Source organism: Halichoerus grypus, chromosome 10 (assembly GCF_964656455.1).
Source record: "Halichoerus grypus chromosome 10, mHalGry1.hap1.1, whole genome shotgun sequence".
In the NCBI taxonomy this organism is placed as follows: Eukaryota; Metazoa; Chordata; class Mammalia; order Carnivora; family Phocidae; genus Halichoerus; species Halichoerus grypus.
Window position 1 is genome coordinate 80,510,645 of NC_135721.1, and position 19,286 is coordinate 80,529,930.

General features: G+C 38.5%; 1 protein-coding gene across 11 annotated transcripts in view; it reads right to left on the reverse strand.

Moving 5' to 3' along the window:
* The window catches only part of CCDC138 (coiled-coil domain containing 138), a 142,726-nt gene that overhangs the window by 53,631 nt on the left and 69,809 nt on the right, over positions 1-19,286 (reverse strand). For all 11 annotated transcript variants that reach the window (XM_078056697.1, XM_078056703.1, XM_078056702.1 and 8 more), the window contains one exon: positions 7,801-7,993. In XM_078056697.1, the coding sequence (XP_077912823.1) occupies positions 7,801-7,993 (193 nt within the window). The remainder of the gene's footprint in view (positions 1-7,800; positions 7,994-19,286) is intronic.

The following is a 19,286-nucleotide window of genomic DNA, read 5'->3' on the forward strand; positions in this document are numbered from 1 at the left end:
GCTAGCCTGAATTCCATCTCCGACATCTTGGTTATATCTGTATCCATTTGTAAATCTGTGGCATAAGTCATAATCTCTGAGTCTTTCCTATTTTGGGGGTTCCTCCTCCTAGTCATTCTGTTGATGGGTGGAGGAGGGAATGTATAGAGTCCAAATTATTGACCACAACCCAAGCAAGATGCATCTATTTTATAGGGATGTTAGGGTTGCTGGGCTCTTGTTTTCCCAGCCTGTCTTCTGGGGGAGGGGCCTGCCGTGCTGTTACTCAGGCATCCCTGTTTGGGCAGAGTTGCTCTGCCCCGTGGCGGGGGATGGGCTCAGTGAAAACCGGTTTTTTGGGGGCTTTTGTTCTCTGGTGGCTTTCCCTGGCGGCTTTCTGCGTCTCTTCTGAGAGAGCAGAAGAGACCGTTTCCAACCCTCTGCCTCAGAGCAAAGAGATCGCAGTCTGTTCTTCAGTGAGCCCTCCAGGCCACACTGTCTCCGTTTCTGTCTGTGCTGCTATATATTGCAGCATCCTGGGTTGTGTGCCCCTCAGCAGTGCTCCCAGTCCTTGCCTCCAGGTCGGGGCACGTCTCTGCCCTTTGTGCTTCTAAAACCACCAGCCGCCCCCAGTTCACACTCATGGCCGTGCCACTTGGAGTTTCAGTCCCGGGGGCTGCCCTAAAGTCCATTTCCCGCCACTGCAAGTCTGCGAGTCTGTGTCCAGTCCCAGCGTGGGAGGCTATCGCTCACTGGTGGTGTAGGATCCCGATGGCTGGGCTCCCTCCCCCTTCTGTTTATCCTCTGATATCTGCCTGCGGAATCACGGCTCCCCATTTCGTACCCTGAAACCAACTGCCTGCGATATTCTGTTTGTAGAGATCCAGATCTATCTTCTTACATCTCAGGCTGATATCGTAGGTGTTCAGAGTGGTCCGGTAGATATCCAGCTCAATTCCGGGGACCAGTTGGAATAGGGTCCCCTACTTCTCCGCCATCTTTTCCCCTCTACCTCACTATGGTTTTGATTTGCATTTCCCTGATTAGTGATGTTGGCCATCTATATGTCTTCTTTAGAGAAATGTCTGTTCACATTCTCTGCCCACTTTCTAATCAGATTTTCTTTTTAGTGTTGCATTGTATTAAGTCCTATATATATTTTAGAAATTAATCCCTTATCAGATATATCATTTGCAAATATCTTCTCCAATTCAGTAGGTTGTCTTTTCATTCTGTGGATGTTTTCCTTCACTCTGCAAAGGCTTTTTAGTTTGATGTAGGCTCAATTGTTCATTTTTGCTTTTGCTGCCCTTGCCTGAGGAGGCAGACTCAAAAACATATTGCTCAGACCAACGTCCAGGAGTTTACTGCCTATGTTCTCTCTTTTACTTTTATGATTTCAGGTCTTACATTTAGATCTTTAATACATTCTAAGTTTATTTTTTATATGGTATAGTAAAGTGGTTCAGTTTTCCCAGCACCATTCATTAAAGAGACTCTTTTCCACCATTGTATATTCTTGCCTCCTTTGTCACAGATTAATTGACCAGGTAACGTGTGGGTTTATTTCTGGGATCTCTATTCTATTCTATTGATCTGTGCGTCTATCTTTGTGCCAATACCACTCTGTTTTGATAACAGCTTCGTAGTCAAGTTTGAAATCTTTTCAGGGTACAGGTCTTTCCCCTCTTTAAGTTTATACCTAGTTATTTTATTGTTTTTGGTGCAATTGCAAATGGGACTGTTTTCTTAATTTTACTTTCTGCTGCTTAACAGTGTTCTTGATCTCTGACTGGTTCATTTTTATCTTTGTGTTGAGTCTCACTGATGTCCTCCACTCTTCTTTTTGTTTTTACCTCCACTCTTTTCTCAAGTTTAGTGAGTATCTTTATGAACATTACTTTAAATTCTCTATCAGGCGTATAACTTACATCCATTTCACTTGGGTCTCTTGCTGTGGTTTAGTCCTGTTCTTTCATTTGGGACATATTCTCTGACTCCTCATTTTGTCTAACTCTCTGTGTCTATTTCTTTGTGTTAGGACAGTCAGCTACTTCTCTTGCTCTTAATGATAATAGCCTTATAAAGAAGAGGTCCTACAGTGCCCTGCAGGGCCACGTCCCCTGTTCCCCAGGGCCTGGCACTCAGGGAGTGTCTTCTATGTGTGTTGCATGTGCTCTGTTGTTGAGTGTTAACCTCTTTCCCGCCCCCCGCCCCTTCAGTCCAGTTGTCTGCAAAGGTTCTCTGCCAACTGTGGGTAGTGTTTGGTCCCAGCAGGGGTGGGGAGTGTTTTAACAAGGTGTGCAGTGGTCTGCTCAAGAAATGAGACTTGCCCCTGCCACCACCGGAACTGAGGTCCCGCAAATGTGTGGGTTGGGAGATGTGTTGGCAGGGTTTGCCCTAGTCCTTTGGGGGATGGGTCCTGCAAGGCTGGAACTAAGGCGAGTGTGACTGGGAGGGGTGGATCTGCCGAAGCACAGGGTGAGAGGCTTGGTGTAAGCAAATTGGGTAATGGAGTGTCGGTGCCATGCTGGCTGTTGTTTATGCAGGGGCAGGAGAGGGATAGGTGCCTAGCAGCTCCTTTGCTCCTGGAGAGGTCTCCCCATGATCCCTGTCTATCCAAGCCATGCTCTGGGATGAGCAAATCACTCTCCCTCCCATCTACCCCCAGAGTTTTTCAAACTGATGGTTCTATGCTATATCTGCATGGGCTGTTTGTCCTGCTGTCCCTTTAAGGGTGGGGACTCCACTTCCAAACACCCTTGGAGCTCCCCCAGAGCCGAGCCTCCCAATTTTGAAAATTCCAGGCATTCTCACTGGTGTAAGAACTCATGAAGTTTGGCCCCTCTCGCTTTCAAAGGCAAATGTTATGGGGATTCATCCTTCCCATTTGTGGGATCCCCAGTGTGAAAGTCTGTTTTCACCCTTCTCCGCACCACTGGCTCTCTCCCCAACATGGACAGCCATGGTCTGTTGCACTCCCAGACCCTGTCTTTGCCCTTCCTACCTTCTTTGATGTGGCTTCTTATCTACCTTTAGTTCGTGGAGTCTGTTCTGCCAGTCTTCAGATCATTTCATGGGTTATTTATGCTGCTATGAGTATATCTAGTTATAGCCATGGAACAAGGCAAGCTTACTCCCCCTACTCTACCACCATCTTCCTAGTCAATCCTCTAATTTTTGCCATTTTAATTATTATGCTTCTCGGTGTGGACCTCTTTGGGTTCATCTTATTTGGGGTTCTCTGTATTTCCTGGACCTGGATGTGTTTCCCGCCCCAGGTTAGGGAATTTTTCAGCTTATTTCTTCAAGTAAGTTCTCCACCCCTTTCTCCTTCTCTCTTCTTCTTCTGAACCCCTATAATGCAATTATTAGTATGCTTAATGTTGTCCTAGAGGTCCCTTATCTCACTTTTTTATAGTCTTTTTTCTTTTTGCCATTCAGCTTGGATGATTTCCACTACCCTGTCTTCGTAATTGCTGACCTGTTCTGCATCCTCTGATTTATGGTTGACTCCTCTAGTGTTTCTCCTCCTAAGTTAAGGAATCTCTGTTTTGTTTAGATCTTTTTCTGAGGTTTTTGTCTTGCTCTTTCATTTGAAACAGACTCCTCTGTCTCCTCATTTTGTCTGACTTTCTGTGTTTCTATGTATTAGGTAAGTTAGTACATCCCCTGGTCTTGAAAGTAGTGGCTTTATGTAGGAAACATCCGGTGGGGTCCAGAATCACAATGCACCCTGGTCACCAGAACCCAACCCTCAAGGTGTCCCCTTGTGGGCTACACACACATTCCTATTGTGACTGGGCTGCAACTGCTATGCCAACTGGTGGGCTGAGGTGACTGCTGGACCAGCTGCCTCCAATGCCCAGCCACGACTACTATGGGTGCACTGGTGGGAGGGTCTGGCCCTGGCACAACTGGATGAGAGGACCAGCTGCAACTGCTGCAGCTGGGCTGGTTGGTGGGGGTCAATCACCAGTGTGAAATGGCTGTTCATGCCTATCTTTGACTGTTGCAGGCATGGTGGATGGTGGGAGGTGCTTTAGAAATGTGCCTGCCAGGGCAAGTACTTTGGGAAGGCATGTCCACAGGGGAATGCTGGTACAGGGAAAGTGGTGCCATCAAGATAGATGGAGAGTGTCAACTGGCATGGCAGCATCATGCCAGCTAGGCTGAAGGAGGGCAAGAAAAATTGCATCTGCCAGCACTCTGTTCCTAGAGAAAGTTCCTACTGATCCCTACCCTCCAGCACATGCCCTAAAATTAGTCAATAAATCTCCTTCACTTATGGCCCAGGTGCTTTTCAAACAGCTGCCTGGTGCTGTCTGAGTGAGACTGTGCATGAGCCCTTTAAGAGGAGAGTCTCCATTTCCCTCTAGCCCTCCCAGAGTTATGGCCTGCTATTTTTCAAATCCAGACATTATGTGGGCTTCTCTTCCCAGTGCAGATTTTTGGGGTGGGGGTGAAAAATGTAGGGTTGGAACTCCTCACTCCTCAGGCAGGTCTCTTCACCTGTGATGTCCTTCCTGATTCTCGATTACCACACCATGTGTTAGGTTCCTAACCAGACCATGTCTCTTCCCCTCCTACCCTTCTTGATGTGGCTTTTTCCTTGTATCTTTAGCTGTGGAACAGCTGTTCTCCTAGTCTTCAGGTCATCTGCACAAAGAGTTGCTCTATATGTAGTCGCATATATTTGCTGTATCCATGGGAGGAGGTGAGCTCAGGATCTTTCTAATTTGCCTTCTTCTTTGACTCTATACAGTTGCTTTAAAATCTGCTAAGGTAAGCCACTACCCATGTTGCTGTTTTACTTGTTTTTTTTTTTTTTTAAAGATTTTATTTATTTTTCAACAGATGTTTTACTTGTTTTAAATTATTACATTCATTGCAAGTATTATTTCAAACTTTCCTACCACTTTCTCTACTTACACACACTATACTTGAATTTTCATTGGTATTTTTACACGAAGTGACTTGGAGTATCTTATAATTTTTAATATATTTGTTAGGAAGAATAAAAGTCCTTTATTTCTGGGGTGCCTGGGTAGCTCAGTTGGTTAAGCATCTTACTCTTGATTTCAGCTCAGGGTTGTGAGATCAAGCCTTGCATCGGGCTCTGTGCTAGGTGTGGAGCCTGCTTGAGATTCTCTCTCTCCCTCTGCCCCTCCCCCACTCTAAAAGAAAAAGTCCTTTATTTCTGCCATTTAATGTCAGCAATAATCTTTTTTAAAATTTTTTTATTTATTCAGGGGCGCCTGGGTGGCTCAGTTGGTTAAGCGACTGCCTTCGGCTCAGGTCATGATCCTGGAGTCCCGGGATCGAGTCCCGCATCGGGCTCCCTGCTCAGCAGGGCGTCTGCTTCTCCCTCTCCCGCTCCCCCCTCTTGTGCTCTCTCTCTCAAATAAATAAATAAAAATAAAATCTTGAAAGAAAAAAAAAAAAATTTTTTTATTTATTCATTTGAGAGAGAGAGATCGAGAGACAGAGAACATGAGCAGGGGCAGGGGGAGGGGCAGAGCGAGAAGCAGGCTCCCTGCTGAGCAGGGAGCCCGATGTGGGGCTCAATCCCAGGATTCTGGGATCGTGACCTGAGCCGAAGGCAGATGCTTAACCAACTGAGCCACCCAGGCACCCAGCAATAATCTTTATTACCCTGTCCACTCATCTATTACTTACTCATATCCTTTTTTAAAGATTTTTAGAGAGAGTATGCGTGGGCATGCAAGTGGGCATGCAAGTGGGGGTAGGGGCAGAGGGAGAGGGAGACTCTCAAGCAGACTCCCCCCTGAGCCCGGAGCCCGATTCAGGGCTTGATCCCACAACCCTGGGATCATAACCTGAGCGAAAACCAAGAGGCAGATGCTCAACGGACTGAGCCACCCAGGTGCCCCACCCATATCTTTATTTATACCCTATTATATTTCACAAAGGATGAAGTTTACAAACACCAAATTAGATTTATATCCAAATTTTATACTTTTTGGTTTTTTATATTAGCAAGATTTCTTTTTTATATGTTATTGTTGTTTGTTAGTGATATTCATAGTAGTCATACTGTACAGCCATAGATAGTCATAGATGGTAATGATAGTATTGAAAGTCAACAGACTTTGTGAATTTCCTCTGAAGCTCATTTTCTGAAACACAAATTCTATCAGACTGCTATAACAACTACCAGAGACTGTGTAGTTTATACACAACAGAAATTTTACTGCTCACAGTTCTGGAGGTGGAGAAGTCGAAGACAAAGTTGCCAGTATAGTCGCCAGTATGGTGAAGGTTCACAACCTGAACCTTCATTCTGTGTCCTCACAAGGTGTAAGGGCTAGAGATCTCAGTGGAGATTCTTTTATAAGGGCACTAATCCCATTTATGAGGGCTCCACACTCACTAAGCACCTCCAAAAGGCCCCAACTACTAATACCATCATCTCTAGGGGTTAGCATTTTACCACATGAATCTTGTGGGGTCACAAATATTCAGAACACAGCACATTATATTCAATAAATTTCTTAGCTAGTTTCATTGAATGTCCTCAATTTATACAGAGTATCCATGAATAAATAGTTTCCTTTCCAATATTCATCTTTCTTTTCTTTTAATGGCTCACTGAAAATGGTCAGCATGTCCAATACTATACTGCACAGAATGGTGAGAGAGAGCACCTAATTCTATCTTTTGTTTTATTTCTCTATTGCATTAGTTTTATCAGTAATGCATATTATATTTTATCAAATGATGTTATAATGCATGTTGATATGCGGTGAACTTTATTTTGGACTAATACACCCTTCTCATAAATGATGTTTCAAACAGTTATCACTCAATCTGTTTAACTATGAGAACCATAAATATAAGGAAAAAATTAAGAAGCAAGTTAGTTTCGTTTTTTGTTATTGTTGTTGTAGAATTCCATAATCAGGTGTAACTAAACAGTACACACTTCAGAGAAAGTGGTAAAATTAAATTATTGCCATTTCCCACTAAAAAAAATTCAACCACACTGAGTTATATAATTTAACAAACAGGAAAGATAAAAAGATGGCATATTTAATGTTTCACTATTTTGGTATGACTTTAACAAAAATTCTATTTAGTAATCCAAAAACATAACTCGTTGTAGCTGTATATCAAAACTGTATTAAAAACAGTCAACTTTATTGTTGACACAAACATTATTTTTAATTCATTCATTTCCTTATTCACTATTATAAACATTAAACACTATGCTAGTTGCAGGGGGATACAGCAGTAAACAAGGCAATATTTTTCTTCAGTCAACTTACAAACTAGTGTAGGGACTGATAAAATTTTTCTGTAAAGGGCCACATCATAATATAGGCTTCTAGGAGGCCATACAGTCTCTGTTGCCAACTACTCAGCTCTGTCATAAGGCAAAAACAGTTATTAGACAACAGGTAAAATATGAGCATGCATGTGTTTAAATAAAACTTTACAAAACAGGTGGTGGGCCAGATCTGGTCAATGGGCTACAGGTTGCCAAACCTGCTCCAGTAAAAATTAACGAATTAGGAATTTCAACACTATATGGTAAATGCAATGATAGTGGGAAGCACAGGTTATTGTGGGAACATGATCTAAGGAATCAGTAAAGTCTTCTGGGAGGAGACAACAATCCAACGGACTACTCCACTTTCTCACATTCAGCAAATAAAAGTAGTTTATTGTAATGTGTCACCATTATAAAATCTCATTCTAAAAATGGAAAACATATTTGACTATGCAAGAATTACTTCACAATATAGTATTCTCTTCTGTTTATGAAAAAATATGCCATAAGCACAAGTAAAAGCTTACCTTGAGTGACTGTTTTGAGAACAATTAAAGTTGATAAAAATCTCAATGGTAAATTGGAGCTCTTAAAGAAAGCAGCTGTCTTTGGTTTATTCTCCACTGAATGTTCTAAAGAATTATCTTGAATTCCCTTCGTTACTACTCCTTTGAATATGTCTTCACCCAATCTCCTCAATGTTGATGTCATGGTTGAATGCTGTTAAAAATATGTACCACCTTAGTATATTTATTTATGTCCATGATATATTTCAAATACTACAATCAAATACAGAAACTAAAAATAAGTCAATTTTTTTCTAATTAAAAAATGGGTTAGAAATATGCAAAATTAAAAAAGTAATTTTATAATCAACTTTTAAAAATTATTTATGACTTTTTCTAAAAGAAATGAGCAGTCTACGAAGAAAAAATTAGGAGAATTGAGACAAAATTCAATTTGAAAATGTTTAAGAACATCAGATCATGATATGTTTCTGGCATAGAGAAATCAAAGGAACAGAAAAGTAGACACTACAGGTTCTTCACTCCTCCACCATTACTGACAAATGGTTTCTTGGGTGTATCTTACAGTGTTAGCTTATAAAGTGATTATTTAGGGCCTCACTGCTTTACAGCTTACTATGATCATAACCATCACAGTGATTTTAATAACTAACTTTTAACACCTGCTGAAGAATAAAATACTGGGTTAGATTCATGGATAATTCTGGAGCACTTGGGTGGCTCAGCTGGTTAAGCATCTGCCTTCTGCTCAGGTCATGATTCCGGGGTCCTGGGATCAAGCCCCACATTGGGCTCCCTGCTCCTCCCTCTCCCTCTTCCCTTCTCCCTGTTTGTGCTCTCTCTCTCTCAAATAAAATCTTAAAAAAAAATTTAGAATCATGGATAATTCTCATGGTGAATAAACTAAAACAAGACAATGGGCAAAACAGAAATACTGACATGTAAATACTTCTAAAATAATATAAGCTTTTATGATATTCCACATATATTTTAAGAACCAAATAAAGGAAAACCATTTTACACTGCTACAGATGAGAGCACATGAGCCAGACTTAGAAGTAACTTAAATATGGGTAACAAGTATTTGCTTTAGAATTTCAGCATATTAAAATTAGAGAGATAGGGGTGCCTGGGTGGCTCAGTCAGTTAAGTGTCCAACTCTTGATCTCAGCTCAGGTCATGATCTCAGGGTTGTGAGATCAAGCCCTGTGTCGGGCTCCACGCTGGGTGTTGAGCCTGCTTGAGATTCTCTCTTACCCTCTGCACCTCCCCCACTCTCTAAAAAAATAATAATTAAAAAAATAAAATAAAATTAGAGAGATATATTGAGATTTTATGGGGATCAAAAGGCACAATGATTGGGTGGTGAGTGGCATAACAAATGCAATTTAATTTAAATATACGGTCTATAAACCTTAAATCTGAAAAAGGAAGCCTCATACACTATTGGTAGGAATGTAAACTGGTATAGCCATTGTGGAAAACAGTATGGAGGTTTCTCAAAAAATTAAAAAAGATACAATATGATCCAGTAATTCCACTATTAGTTATTTACTCAAAGAAAACAAAAACATTAATTTAAAAAGATATATACACTCCTATGTTTATTGCAGCATTATTTACAATAGCCATGATATGGAAGCAACCTAAGTGTTCATCAACAGGTGACTGGATAAGGTGTGTGGGGGGTGTGTGTGTGTATGTACACACACACAATACATACACAGTGGAATATTATGCAGCCAAAAAAACAGATGAGATTTTGCCATTTGTGACAACATGGATGGACCTATAGGGTATTATGTTAAGTGAAATAAGTCAGACTGAGAAAGACAAATACCATATGATTTCATTCATATATGGAATCTAAAAAAAAAAAATGAATAAACAAAAAGTGGAATCAATCTTTAAATACAAAGAACAAACTGATGGTTGCCAGAGGGAAGGGGGGTGAGAAGAAGGGCAAGATGGGTGAAGGGGAGAGGGAGATACAAGCTTCCAGTCATGGAAGGAATAAGTCACAGGAATAAAGGCACAGCACAGGGAATACAGTCAATGATATTATAATAGTGCTATATAGAGACATTTGGTACCTACACTTGTAATGAGCAAAGCCTAAGTATAGAAAAGTTGAATCAGTATGTTGTATACTTGAAACTAATTTAACACTGTGTGTCAACTATACTCAAATAAAAAAAAATTTAAATAAGTTTTTAATATCATTAGGAAAAGATAATACGTATGTTTTTTAAAACCCTGGTATAAAAATAGGAGAAAATATTAGAAATTCTAGAAGTTTCCTGATGCCTCATATTTCTCAGGCTTGAAGCTGAAAAGGCTGGCAACCTGGAAACTACAGACAAAAAAAAGCCCCAACATAAGTCTGCTCTCTCTAGCCAAAAGTCTAAGAAAAGAGCAGCCTTGCAAGACAAAAAACTTCCATTTTTTAATTTTAGTTTTAGAGGGGGGGGAGGGGCAGAGGGAAAAAGAGAATCTTAAGCTGGCTTCATGCCTAGCACAGAGCCTGATGTGGGGCTTGATCTCACAATGCTGAAATCATGACCTGAGCCGAAGTCAAGAGTCAGATACTTAACCAACTGAGCCACCGAGGTGCCCCAAGATAAGAAACTTTTAGACAAAACCACAATCCAACCAAACACTATAGAAAGATCTGTGGTCCAACATCCACCTAGATGAGCAAAATTCCAAGGACAGCCTACACTTCTACCCTCAACCAGGCAGTAACAAGGTGTTCATGAATGCAATGTGAGGGGTAGTAATGAGGCACTCCCATCCCTCCCAGTTAGGGAGATATCAGTGGAGGCCTAGTGGGAACCAGAACTCCCCCCCTCCAGATAGCAAGAGAAGCCTGGTGGGGAACCTGGACTTCTACTTAACTAGGCAATAAAGAGAGCCATCCTGTATTTCCTCTGCAAGAGCAGTGTCAAAAGAAAGCCAGATAAAAAAGAGACCCAGAGCCTTATAATATCAAATGTCCAGTTTTCAATAAAAAATCACTAATCACACAAAAACCTGGAAGATCTCAAACTGAACGAAAATCAGTAACTGCCAACACCAATGGCACAAAGATGTTAGAATTATCTGACAAACATTTTAAAGCAGCCATGATAAAATTTATAATTATGCATTTTTTAAAAAATGTAAAATAGAAAATTTCAACAAAGAAATAGAAAGTCTTACCAAAGAAAATATAAAGAACCAAATGGAAATTTTATAACTGAAAATACAGTAACCAAAATTAAAAACAGATAGGTTCACTAGCTAACTGAATCCAACAGTACATTAAAGGGATTTTTTCCCACAATCAAATGGGATTTATTCCTGGGCTGCAGAGTGATTCAATATCCGCAAAACAATCAACATGATATATCATATTAATAAAAGAAAGGATAAGAATCATATGATCCTCTCAATAGACGCAGAAAGCATTTGACAAAATACAGCATCCTTTCTTGATAAAAGGCCTCAAGAAAGAAGGGATAGAAAGAACATACGTCCACATGATAAAGGCCATATACAAAAGACCCACAGCAAATATCCTCAATAGGGAAAAACTGAGAGCTTTTCCCTTAATGTCAGGAACATGACAGGGATGCTCACTCTTACCATTATTGTTCAACACAGTACTGAAGTCCTAGCCTCAGCAATCAGACAACAAAAAGAAATAAAAGACATCCAAGTCAGCAAAGAAGAAGTCTAACTTTCTTCCCAGATGACCTGATACTTTATAGAGAAAACCCAAAGACTCCACCCCAAAATTGCTACAATACATGAATTCAGCAAAGTTGCACAATATAAAATCAATGTACAGAAATCTGTTGCATTTCTATTCACCAATAATGAAGCAGCAGAAAGAGAAATGAAGGAATCGATTCCATTTACAACTGCACCCAAAACCATGAGATACCTAGGAATAAACCTAACCAAAGACATAACAGATCTGTAATCTGAAAACTATAGAACACTGGTGAAAGAAACTGAAGACAACACAAACATTCCATGCTCATGGATTGGAAGAATATTGTTAAAATGTCTATACTACTCAAAGCAATCTACACATTCACAATGCAATCCCTATCAAAATAACACCAGTATTTTTCATGGGCCTAGAAAAAGAATTCTAAAATTTGTATGGAACCAGAAAGGACCCCGAATAGCCAAAACAATCCTGAAAAAGAAAACCAAAGTGGGAAGCATCATAGTCCCAGACTTCAAGCTGTATTACAAAGCTGTAATCATCAGGACAGTATGGTACTGACACAGAAACAGACACATCGAATAAAGAAACAGGATAAAGAACCCAGATTTGGACCCACAACTATATGGTCAACTAATCTTCAACAATACAGGAAAGAATATCCAATAGAAAAAAGACAGTCTCTTCAACAAATGGTGTTGAGAAAACTGGACAGCCACACGCAGAAGAATGAAACGGGACTACTTTTTTTTTTTTTTTAAAGATTTTATTTATTTGACAGAGAGAGACACAGCGAGAGCGCGAACACAAGCAGGGGGAGTGGGAGAGGGAGAAGCAGGCCTCCCGCAGAGCAGGGAGCCCGATGCGGGGCTCAATCCCAGGAACCTGGGATCATGACCCGAGTTGAAGGCAGACACTTAACGACTGAGCCACCCAGGTGCCCCGAAACTGGACTACTTTCTTATACCATAAGCAAAAAATAAATTCAAAATGGATGAAAAACCTAAATGTGAGACAGGAAGCCATCAAAATCCTAGAGGAGAACACAGGCAGCAACCTTTCTGACCTTAGCCCCAACAACTCATTACTAGACACATCGCTGGAGACAAGGGAAACAAAAGCAAAAATGAACTAGGACTTCATCAAAATAAAAAGCTTCTGCACAGCAAAGGAAACAGCTAACAAAACTAAAAGGCAGCCTACAGACTGGGAGAAGATATTTGCAAATGATGTACTTGATAAAAGGATAGTATCCAGAATCTATAAAGAACTCATCAAAATCAACCCCCCAAAAATAAATAATCCAGTTAAGAAATAGGCAGAAGATATGAACAGACATTTCTCCAAAGAAGACATACAAATGGCCAACAGACACATGAAAAAATGCTCAACATCACTCAACATCAGGGAACTGCAAATCAAAACCACAATGAGATACCACCTCACACCAGTCAGAATGGCTAAACTGAACAACATCGGAAACAATAGATGTTGGTGAGGATGCAGAGAAAGGTGAATCCTCTTACACTGTTGGTGGGAATGCAAGCTGGTGCAGCCACTCTGGAAAATGGTATGGACATCCTCAAAAAGTTAAAAATATAACTACCCTGGGGCGCCTGGGTGGCTCAGTCATTAAGCGTCTGCCTTCGGCTCAGGTCATGATCCCAGGGTCCTGGGATCGAGCCCCGCATCGGGCTCCCTGCTCCGCGGGAAGCCTGCTTCTCCCTCTCCCACTCCCCTGCTTGTGTTCCCTCTCTCGCTGTGTCTCTGTCAAATAGATAAGTAAAATCTTTAAAAAAATAAAAATAAAAATAAAATAAATAAAATAAAAATATAACTACCCCATGACCCAGCAATTGCACTACTAGACATTTACCCAAAGGATACAAAAGTGCTGAAACGAAGGGGCTCATACACCCCAATGTTTATAACAGTTCTATCGACAATTGCCAAATTATGGAAAGAGCCCAAGTGTCGACTGACTGATGAACAGATAAAGAAGATGTGGTATATATATGTGTGTACACACACACACACACACACACACAAACACACACACAAACAATGGAATATTACTCGACCACGAAAAGGAATGAAATCTTGTAACAAGGTGGATGGAGCTAGAATGTATTATGCTAAGTGAAAAAAGTCAGTCAGAGAAAGATACATATCATATGATTTCACTCATTTGTGTAATTTAAGAAACAAAAATGATGAACATAGGGCACAGGAAGGAAAAATAAGATAAAAACAGAGGGAGGCAAACCATAAGAGACTGTTAAGAGAACTGAGGGTTGCTGGAGGGGAGGTGAGTGGGGGGATGGGCTAAATGGCTGATAGGTATTAAAGAGGACATTTATTGGGATGAGCACTGGGTGTTATAGGTAAGTGATGAATCATTAAATTCTACTCCTGAAACCAATACTACACTATATGTTTACTTACCTGAATTTAAATTAAAAAAGAAAAAATACACAAACAAAAAAATGGATAGGTTCAACAGCAAAATGGAGGACACAAGGAAATAACTGGTTAACTGGAATTTAAAACAACAGAGTTCTGGGGCACCTGGGTGGCTCAGTCGTTAAGCATCTGCCTTCAGCTCACGTCATGATCCCAGGGTCCTGGGATCGAGCCCCGCATCGGGCTCCCCGCTCTGCAGAGAGCCTGCTTCTCCCTCTCCCACTCCCCCTGCTGTGTTCCCTCTCTCGCTGTGTCTCTCTCTGTCAAATAAATAAATAAATAAACCTTAAAAAAAAAACAAAACAAAACAGAATTTACCCAATCTGAACACTGAACTGGAAAAACAAAAAAAAAAAACAAAAAAAAAACCACGGAGGGGAAATTAGAGATTCCAGGAACTGAGGAACTATAACAAAAGATTTAGTAACCCTGTCAATCAGTATCCTGGAAGGAAAAGAAGCATGAGGTAGTGCTGAAAAAATACTTGAAGAAATAATGGCTGAAAACTTCCCAGATTGGCTAAATAAATAAATCTAGACACTGAAGAAATTGACCAAACCCCAGAAAGGATAAATCCAAAGTGATCAACAAGATATATCATAACCAACTTATGAAACCTAGAGAAAAAAGAAAACAACTGAAAGCAGTAACAGAGAAATTAACATACACGAAGCAAGCAATTCAAGCAACAGTGGATTCCTTATCATAAGCCATGGAAGTTGTCTAGAAGAAATTAGTACAACATTTTTCAAGTATTTTAAGAAAAGAACTATCATCTCAGAATCCTATACCCAGTGAAATTATCCTTCAGGAATATAGAGGAAACTAGGACACTCAATGAAGTGAAACTAAAACAGTTTGTCATCAGCAGACCTATTCTAAAAGGCTACCTAAGAGAAGTTCTCTATGATTAATGAAATAATAAAAGAAGAACCTTGGAATATCTGGAAGGAAGAACTCAGTAAGCAAAATATGGGCAAATACAACAGACTTTCCTTCTCCTTCTGAGTTTTAAGTTTGACAGTTATGCAAAAATTATAACACTAATGTGATTTTAAATATATGTAGAAGATATTAATATTATAGAGGGTAGATTAATGAAGGGATAAAAAGGCAAGGTTTCTTTTAAGATTTTATTTATTTATTTATTATTTTTAATTTAATTTATTTGTCACAGAGAGACGGAGAGAGCACAAGCAGGGAGAGCAGCAGACAGAGGGAGAAGCAGGCTCCCCGCTGAGCAAGGAGCCCGATGTGGGACTTTGATCCCAGGACCCTGGGATCATAACCTCAGCCGAAGGCAGCCACTTAACCGACTGAGCCACCCAGGCATCCCAAAACGCAAGGTGTCTATACTTCAGTTGAATTAGCAAAATGAAAACACCAGTAGAATGTGGTAAGTTATCTATATACAATCTGATACCTAGAAGGACTAATATAAAAACTATAAAAAGAGAAATACTCAAAACTATAAATAAACCAAAATGGAGTTTTAAAAAACGTTCAAGTAACCTACAGCAAAGCAGGGGAAAAGAAAACCCAGAGAAATGAAAAAGATACACAAAAACAAACAGTAAACAAAAAATAACAAACTTAAGCCCTAACATATCAATAACTACATTAAATATAAATGGCCTAAATATACCAATTAAAACACAGAACTTGATAAAGTTGATTAAAAAACAAAATCTAGCTACATGCTATCTACAAAAACTCATTTCAAATATAACAATGCAAACAGGTCTAAATTAAAAGAATGGAAAAGGACATCATGAATCTAAGGAGAGCAGAGTGCTTATATTAATATCAGAGATCTCAGAGCAAAGAAAATTACCAAGTATAGTGAGAGATATTACATAATCATAAAAGAGTTAATCCACTAAAAACATGTACATTTATATGCACAAAGCAACAGAATTGCAAAACATAGGCAAAAATGATAAACAGGAGAAATATATAAATTCACAATTATAGCTGAAGACTTCTCTAAACACTAGATACAACTAGACAGAACAGTAACAAGGATATAAACTAACTAAAAAACGCCATCAATGAGCAGGATCTAATCCACATTTATAGAACACCCACACAAGAGCAGAATACACATCCTCAGCCAAATAATGTCAACAACACAACCAAACCAGAAAAACAGAAAGGTAAAAGAAAGATCTAAAACAAACTTATAAATAATTCATGGTCAAAGAGGAAGTCTCAAGGGAAATTTTTAAAATACATTAAATTGGAAGAAATGAAAATGTAACATATCAAAATTTGTGGGACACAGTTAAAGAAGTGCTGACAGAAAAACAGCACTAAAAATAGCATTATGTTAGAAAAAAAAGTCTCAAATGAATAATCTAAGTTTTTACCTAGTAACCTAAAAAAAGAACAAAATAAATCCAAAGCAAACAGAAGGAAGGAAATAATAAAGAGATAAAAATGAAAACTATAAAATAACGAAACAGAAAGATGGTCCTTTTTAAAAAATCAACAAAACAAACTTCTGGCAAGAACAACAAAAAAAAATGACATACATTATCAATACTAGGAATGAAATAGAAGGTATTACTACAAACACTGAGGACATCAAAAGGATATTAAGAGAATACTATGAAAAACTTTACACATATATATTGAACAGCTTAGACAAAATTGTTCATTCCATTCCCTGAAAAGCACAAACTTCTACAAATCACTTATATGAATTAATAATATCCCTATAACTATTAAGGAACTTGAATTCATAATTTAAAATCTCCCCAGGGCGTCTGGGTGGCTCAGTCAATTAAGCGTCTGCCTTTGGCTCAGATCATGATTACAGGGTCCTGGGATCGAGCCCCACATCAGGCTCCCTGCTCAGTGGGGAGCCTGCTTCTCCCTCTGCCTGCTGCTCCCCGTTTGTGCTGTCTCTCTGTCAAATAAATACATACAATTTTTTTAAAGAAATAAACAATTTTTAAAACATCTCCCCAAAAGACATCTCTCGGCTGACAGTTTCATGGAAGAATTCTACCAAAAGTCTAAAGAAGAATTAACACTAAATCTAATTTCTTTCAGAAAAAAAGGATGGAACACTTACCAATTAATTTCATGAACATAGTACTACCTTGATACAAAACCAGACAAAGATAGTATAAAAGAATAGAAAACTGCAGACCAATATCCCTAATGAATATAGACTCTTTAACAAAATATTAGCAAACAGAATTCAGCAAATATAAAAAGAACTATACAACACGGCCAAGTGGGGTTTATTTCAGGAAAACATGGCTAATTCAGTATTTGAAAGCCAATCAGTAATGCACCACATTATCAGGTTAAAGAAAAAAAAATCACACGGTCATATCAATAAATGCAAAAAATTATTTGAAAAAAGTTTCAACGTTCATTCATGATAAAAAAAAAAAACTTCAGAAAAATAGGAATAAAGGGGAACTAAACTTGATAAAAAACATCTATAAAACTATAGCTAATATTATAATTAATAGTGAAGGACTCACTGTGTTCCCCCCAAGATCAAGAACAAGCCAATGATGTCCATTATCATTCATATTTACCATAGTCCTAGATATTGTAGCTAATGTAAAAGAAAAATTAAAGGCATACATGTCAAAAGAAAAAAAAGTAAAACAAAAAACTTTCCTTATTTGCAGATCCATGACTATGTAGAAAATTCCAAAGAATCTTCAGGACAAATCTTAAAACTAGTAAGAGCATGGTCACAGGATACAGAATGAACAGAGTACCACACCAAAATTTTAAAAATACCAACTGCAATCACTCAAAAACATTAAATATGCAGCTGAAAATCTAACAAGTAATGTACAGGAATTTTATGCTTAACCCCACATATCATGGATGAAAGAAATCAAATTTCTAAATAAAATGGAGAAACATATCATGTTCCTGAACTGGAAGACTCAACACAGTAAAGATGTCAATTTTTCTCAAATTTATATACAGGTTAATGCAATTCCTATCAAAATCCCTGTAAGATATTTTGTGGATAGAGAAGATTATTCTAAAATTTATAAGGAAAGTCAAAGGAACTATTATAGTTAAAATATTTTTGAAAAACAATAATAAAATGGGAAGAGATCAATATACCCAACTTCAAAACATATTATAAAGGTACAGGAATCAACAGTATAGAACTGGCAAAGGAACAGACACACAGATACATGGAACATAAGAGAGAACCCAGAAAGAGACCCACAGAATTATTCCCAACTGACAACGGTACAGACGAAGGAAAGGCTTTACAATAAATGGTGCTGGAAAAATTGGACATTTATTAACCTTGATCTAAATCTCATACCTTATACAAAACTAACTCAAACTGTACATGGACTTACATGTAAAATGCAAAAGTATAAAACTTTTAAGAAAAAAAAAAAAAAGGAGAAAATCTTCACAATCTAGGGTTAGGCAACAAATTCTTACACTTGACCCCAAAAGCAACATCCACAAAAGGAAAAACTGACTGGAAATCATTAAAATTTAAAAGCTCTGCAAAAGACCCTGTTAAGAGGATGAAAATACAAGAAAGAAAAAAAATATTTCCAAATGACATACCCAACAAAGGACTAGTATCTAAAATATATAAAGAACTCTCAAAACTCAACAATGGAAAACAAAGAGTCCAATTAAATAATGGGCAAAAGACACAAATAGACTGAAGAAGATATACCTGTGGAAAGCAAACACATGAAAAGATATGTTTAGCCACTGGAGAGACACAAATTAAAACTCCAATGAGAAAACAATACTATTAAGAATGGTGAAAATAAAAAACAGTAACAACACTAAATGCTGGTGAGGTCATGGAGAAACTAGATCACTCAGATATTGCTAGTGAGAGGGTAAATTAATAAAATCACTCTTAAAATTTGGCAGTTTACTAAAAAATTAAACATGCAGCTACTGTATAACAACTATATTCTTGGACATTTATTCCAGAGGAATAAAACTTATTTATACACAAAAACCAGCACATCAATGTTTACAGCATTTATAATAGCCAAAAATTAGTTTCCTTTAACCAATGAATGGTTAAAATGTGGTACATTCCTATCATGGAATCAATAAAAAGTAGTGCCAAAACTAAAACAGATCTCCAGCAAATTATGCTAAGTGGAAAAAAAAGCCAATTTCAAGGGGTTACATACTGAATAGTCCATTCAAATAACATTTGTGATTTGACAAAATTCTAGAAATGGAGAAAAAGAAGTTAGTGGTTAGAGGAATTAAAGAAGGGGTAGGGCAGGAGGAAAGTGGGTATTGTTATAAAAGGTAACATGAGGAC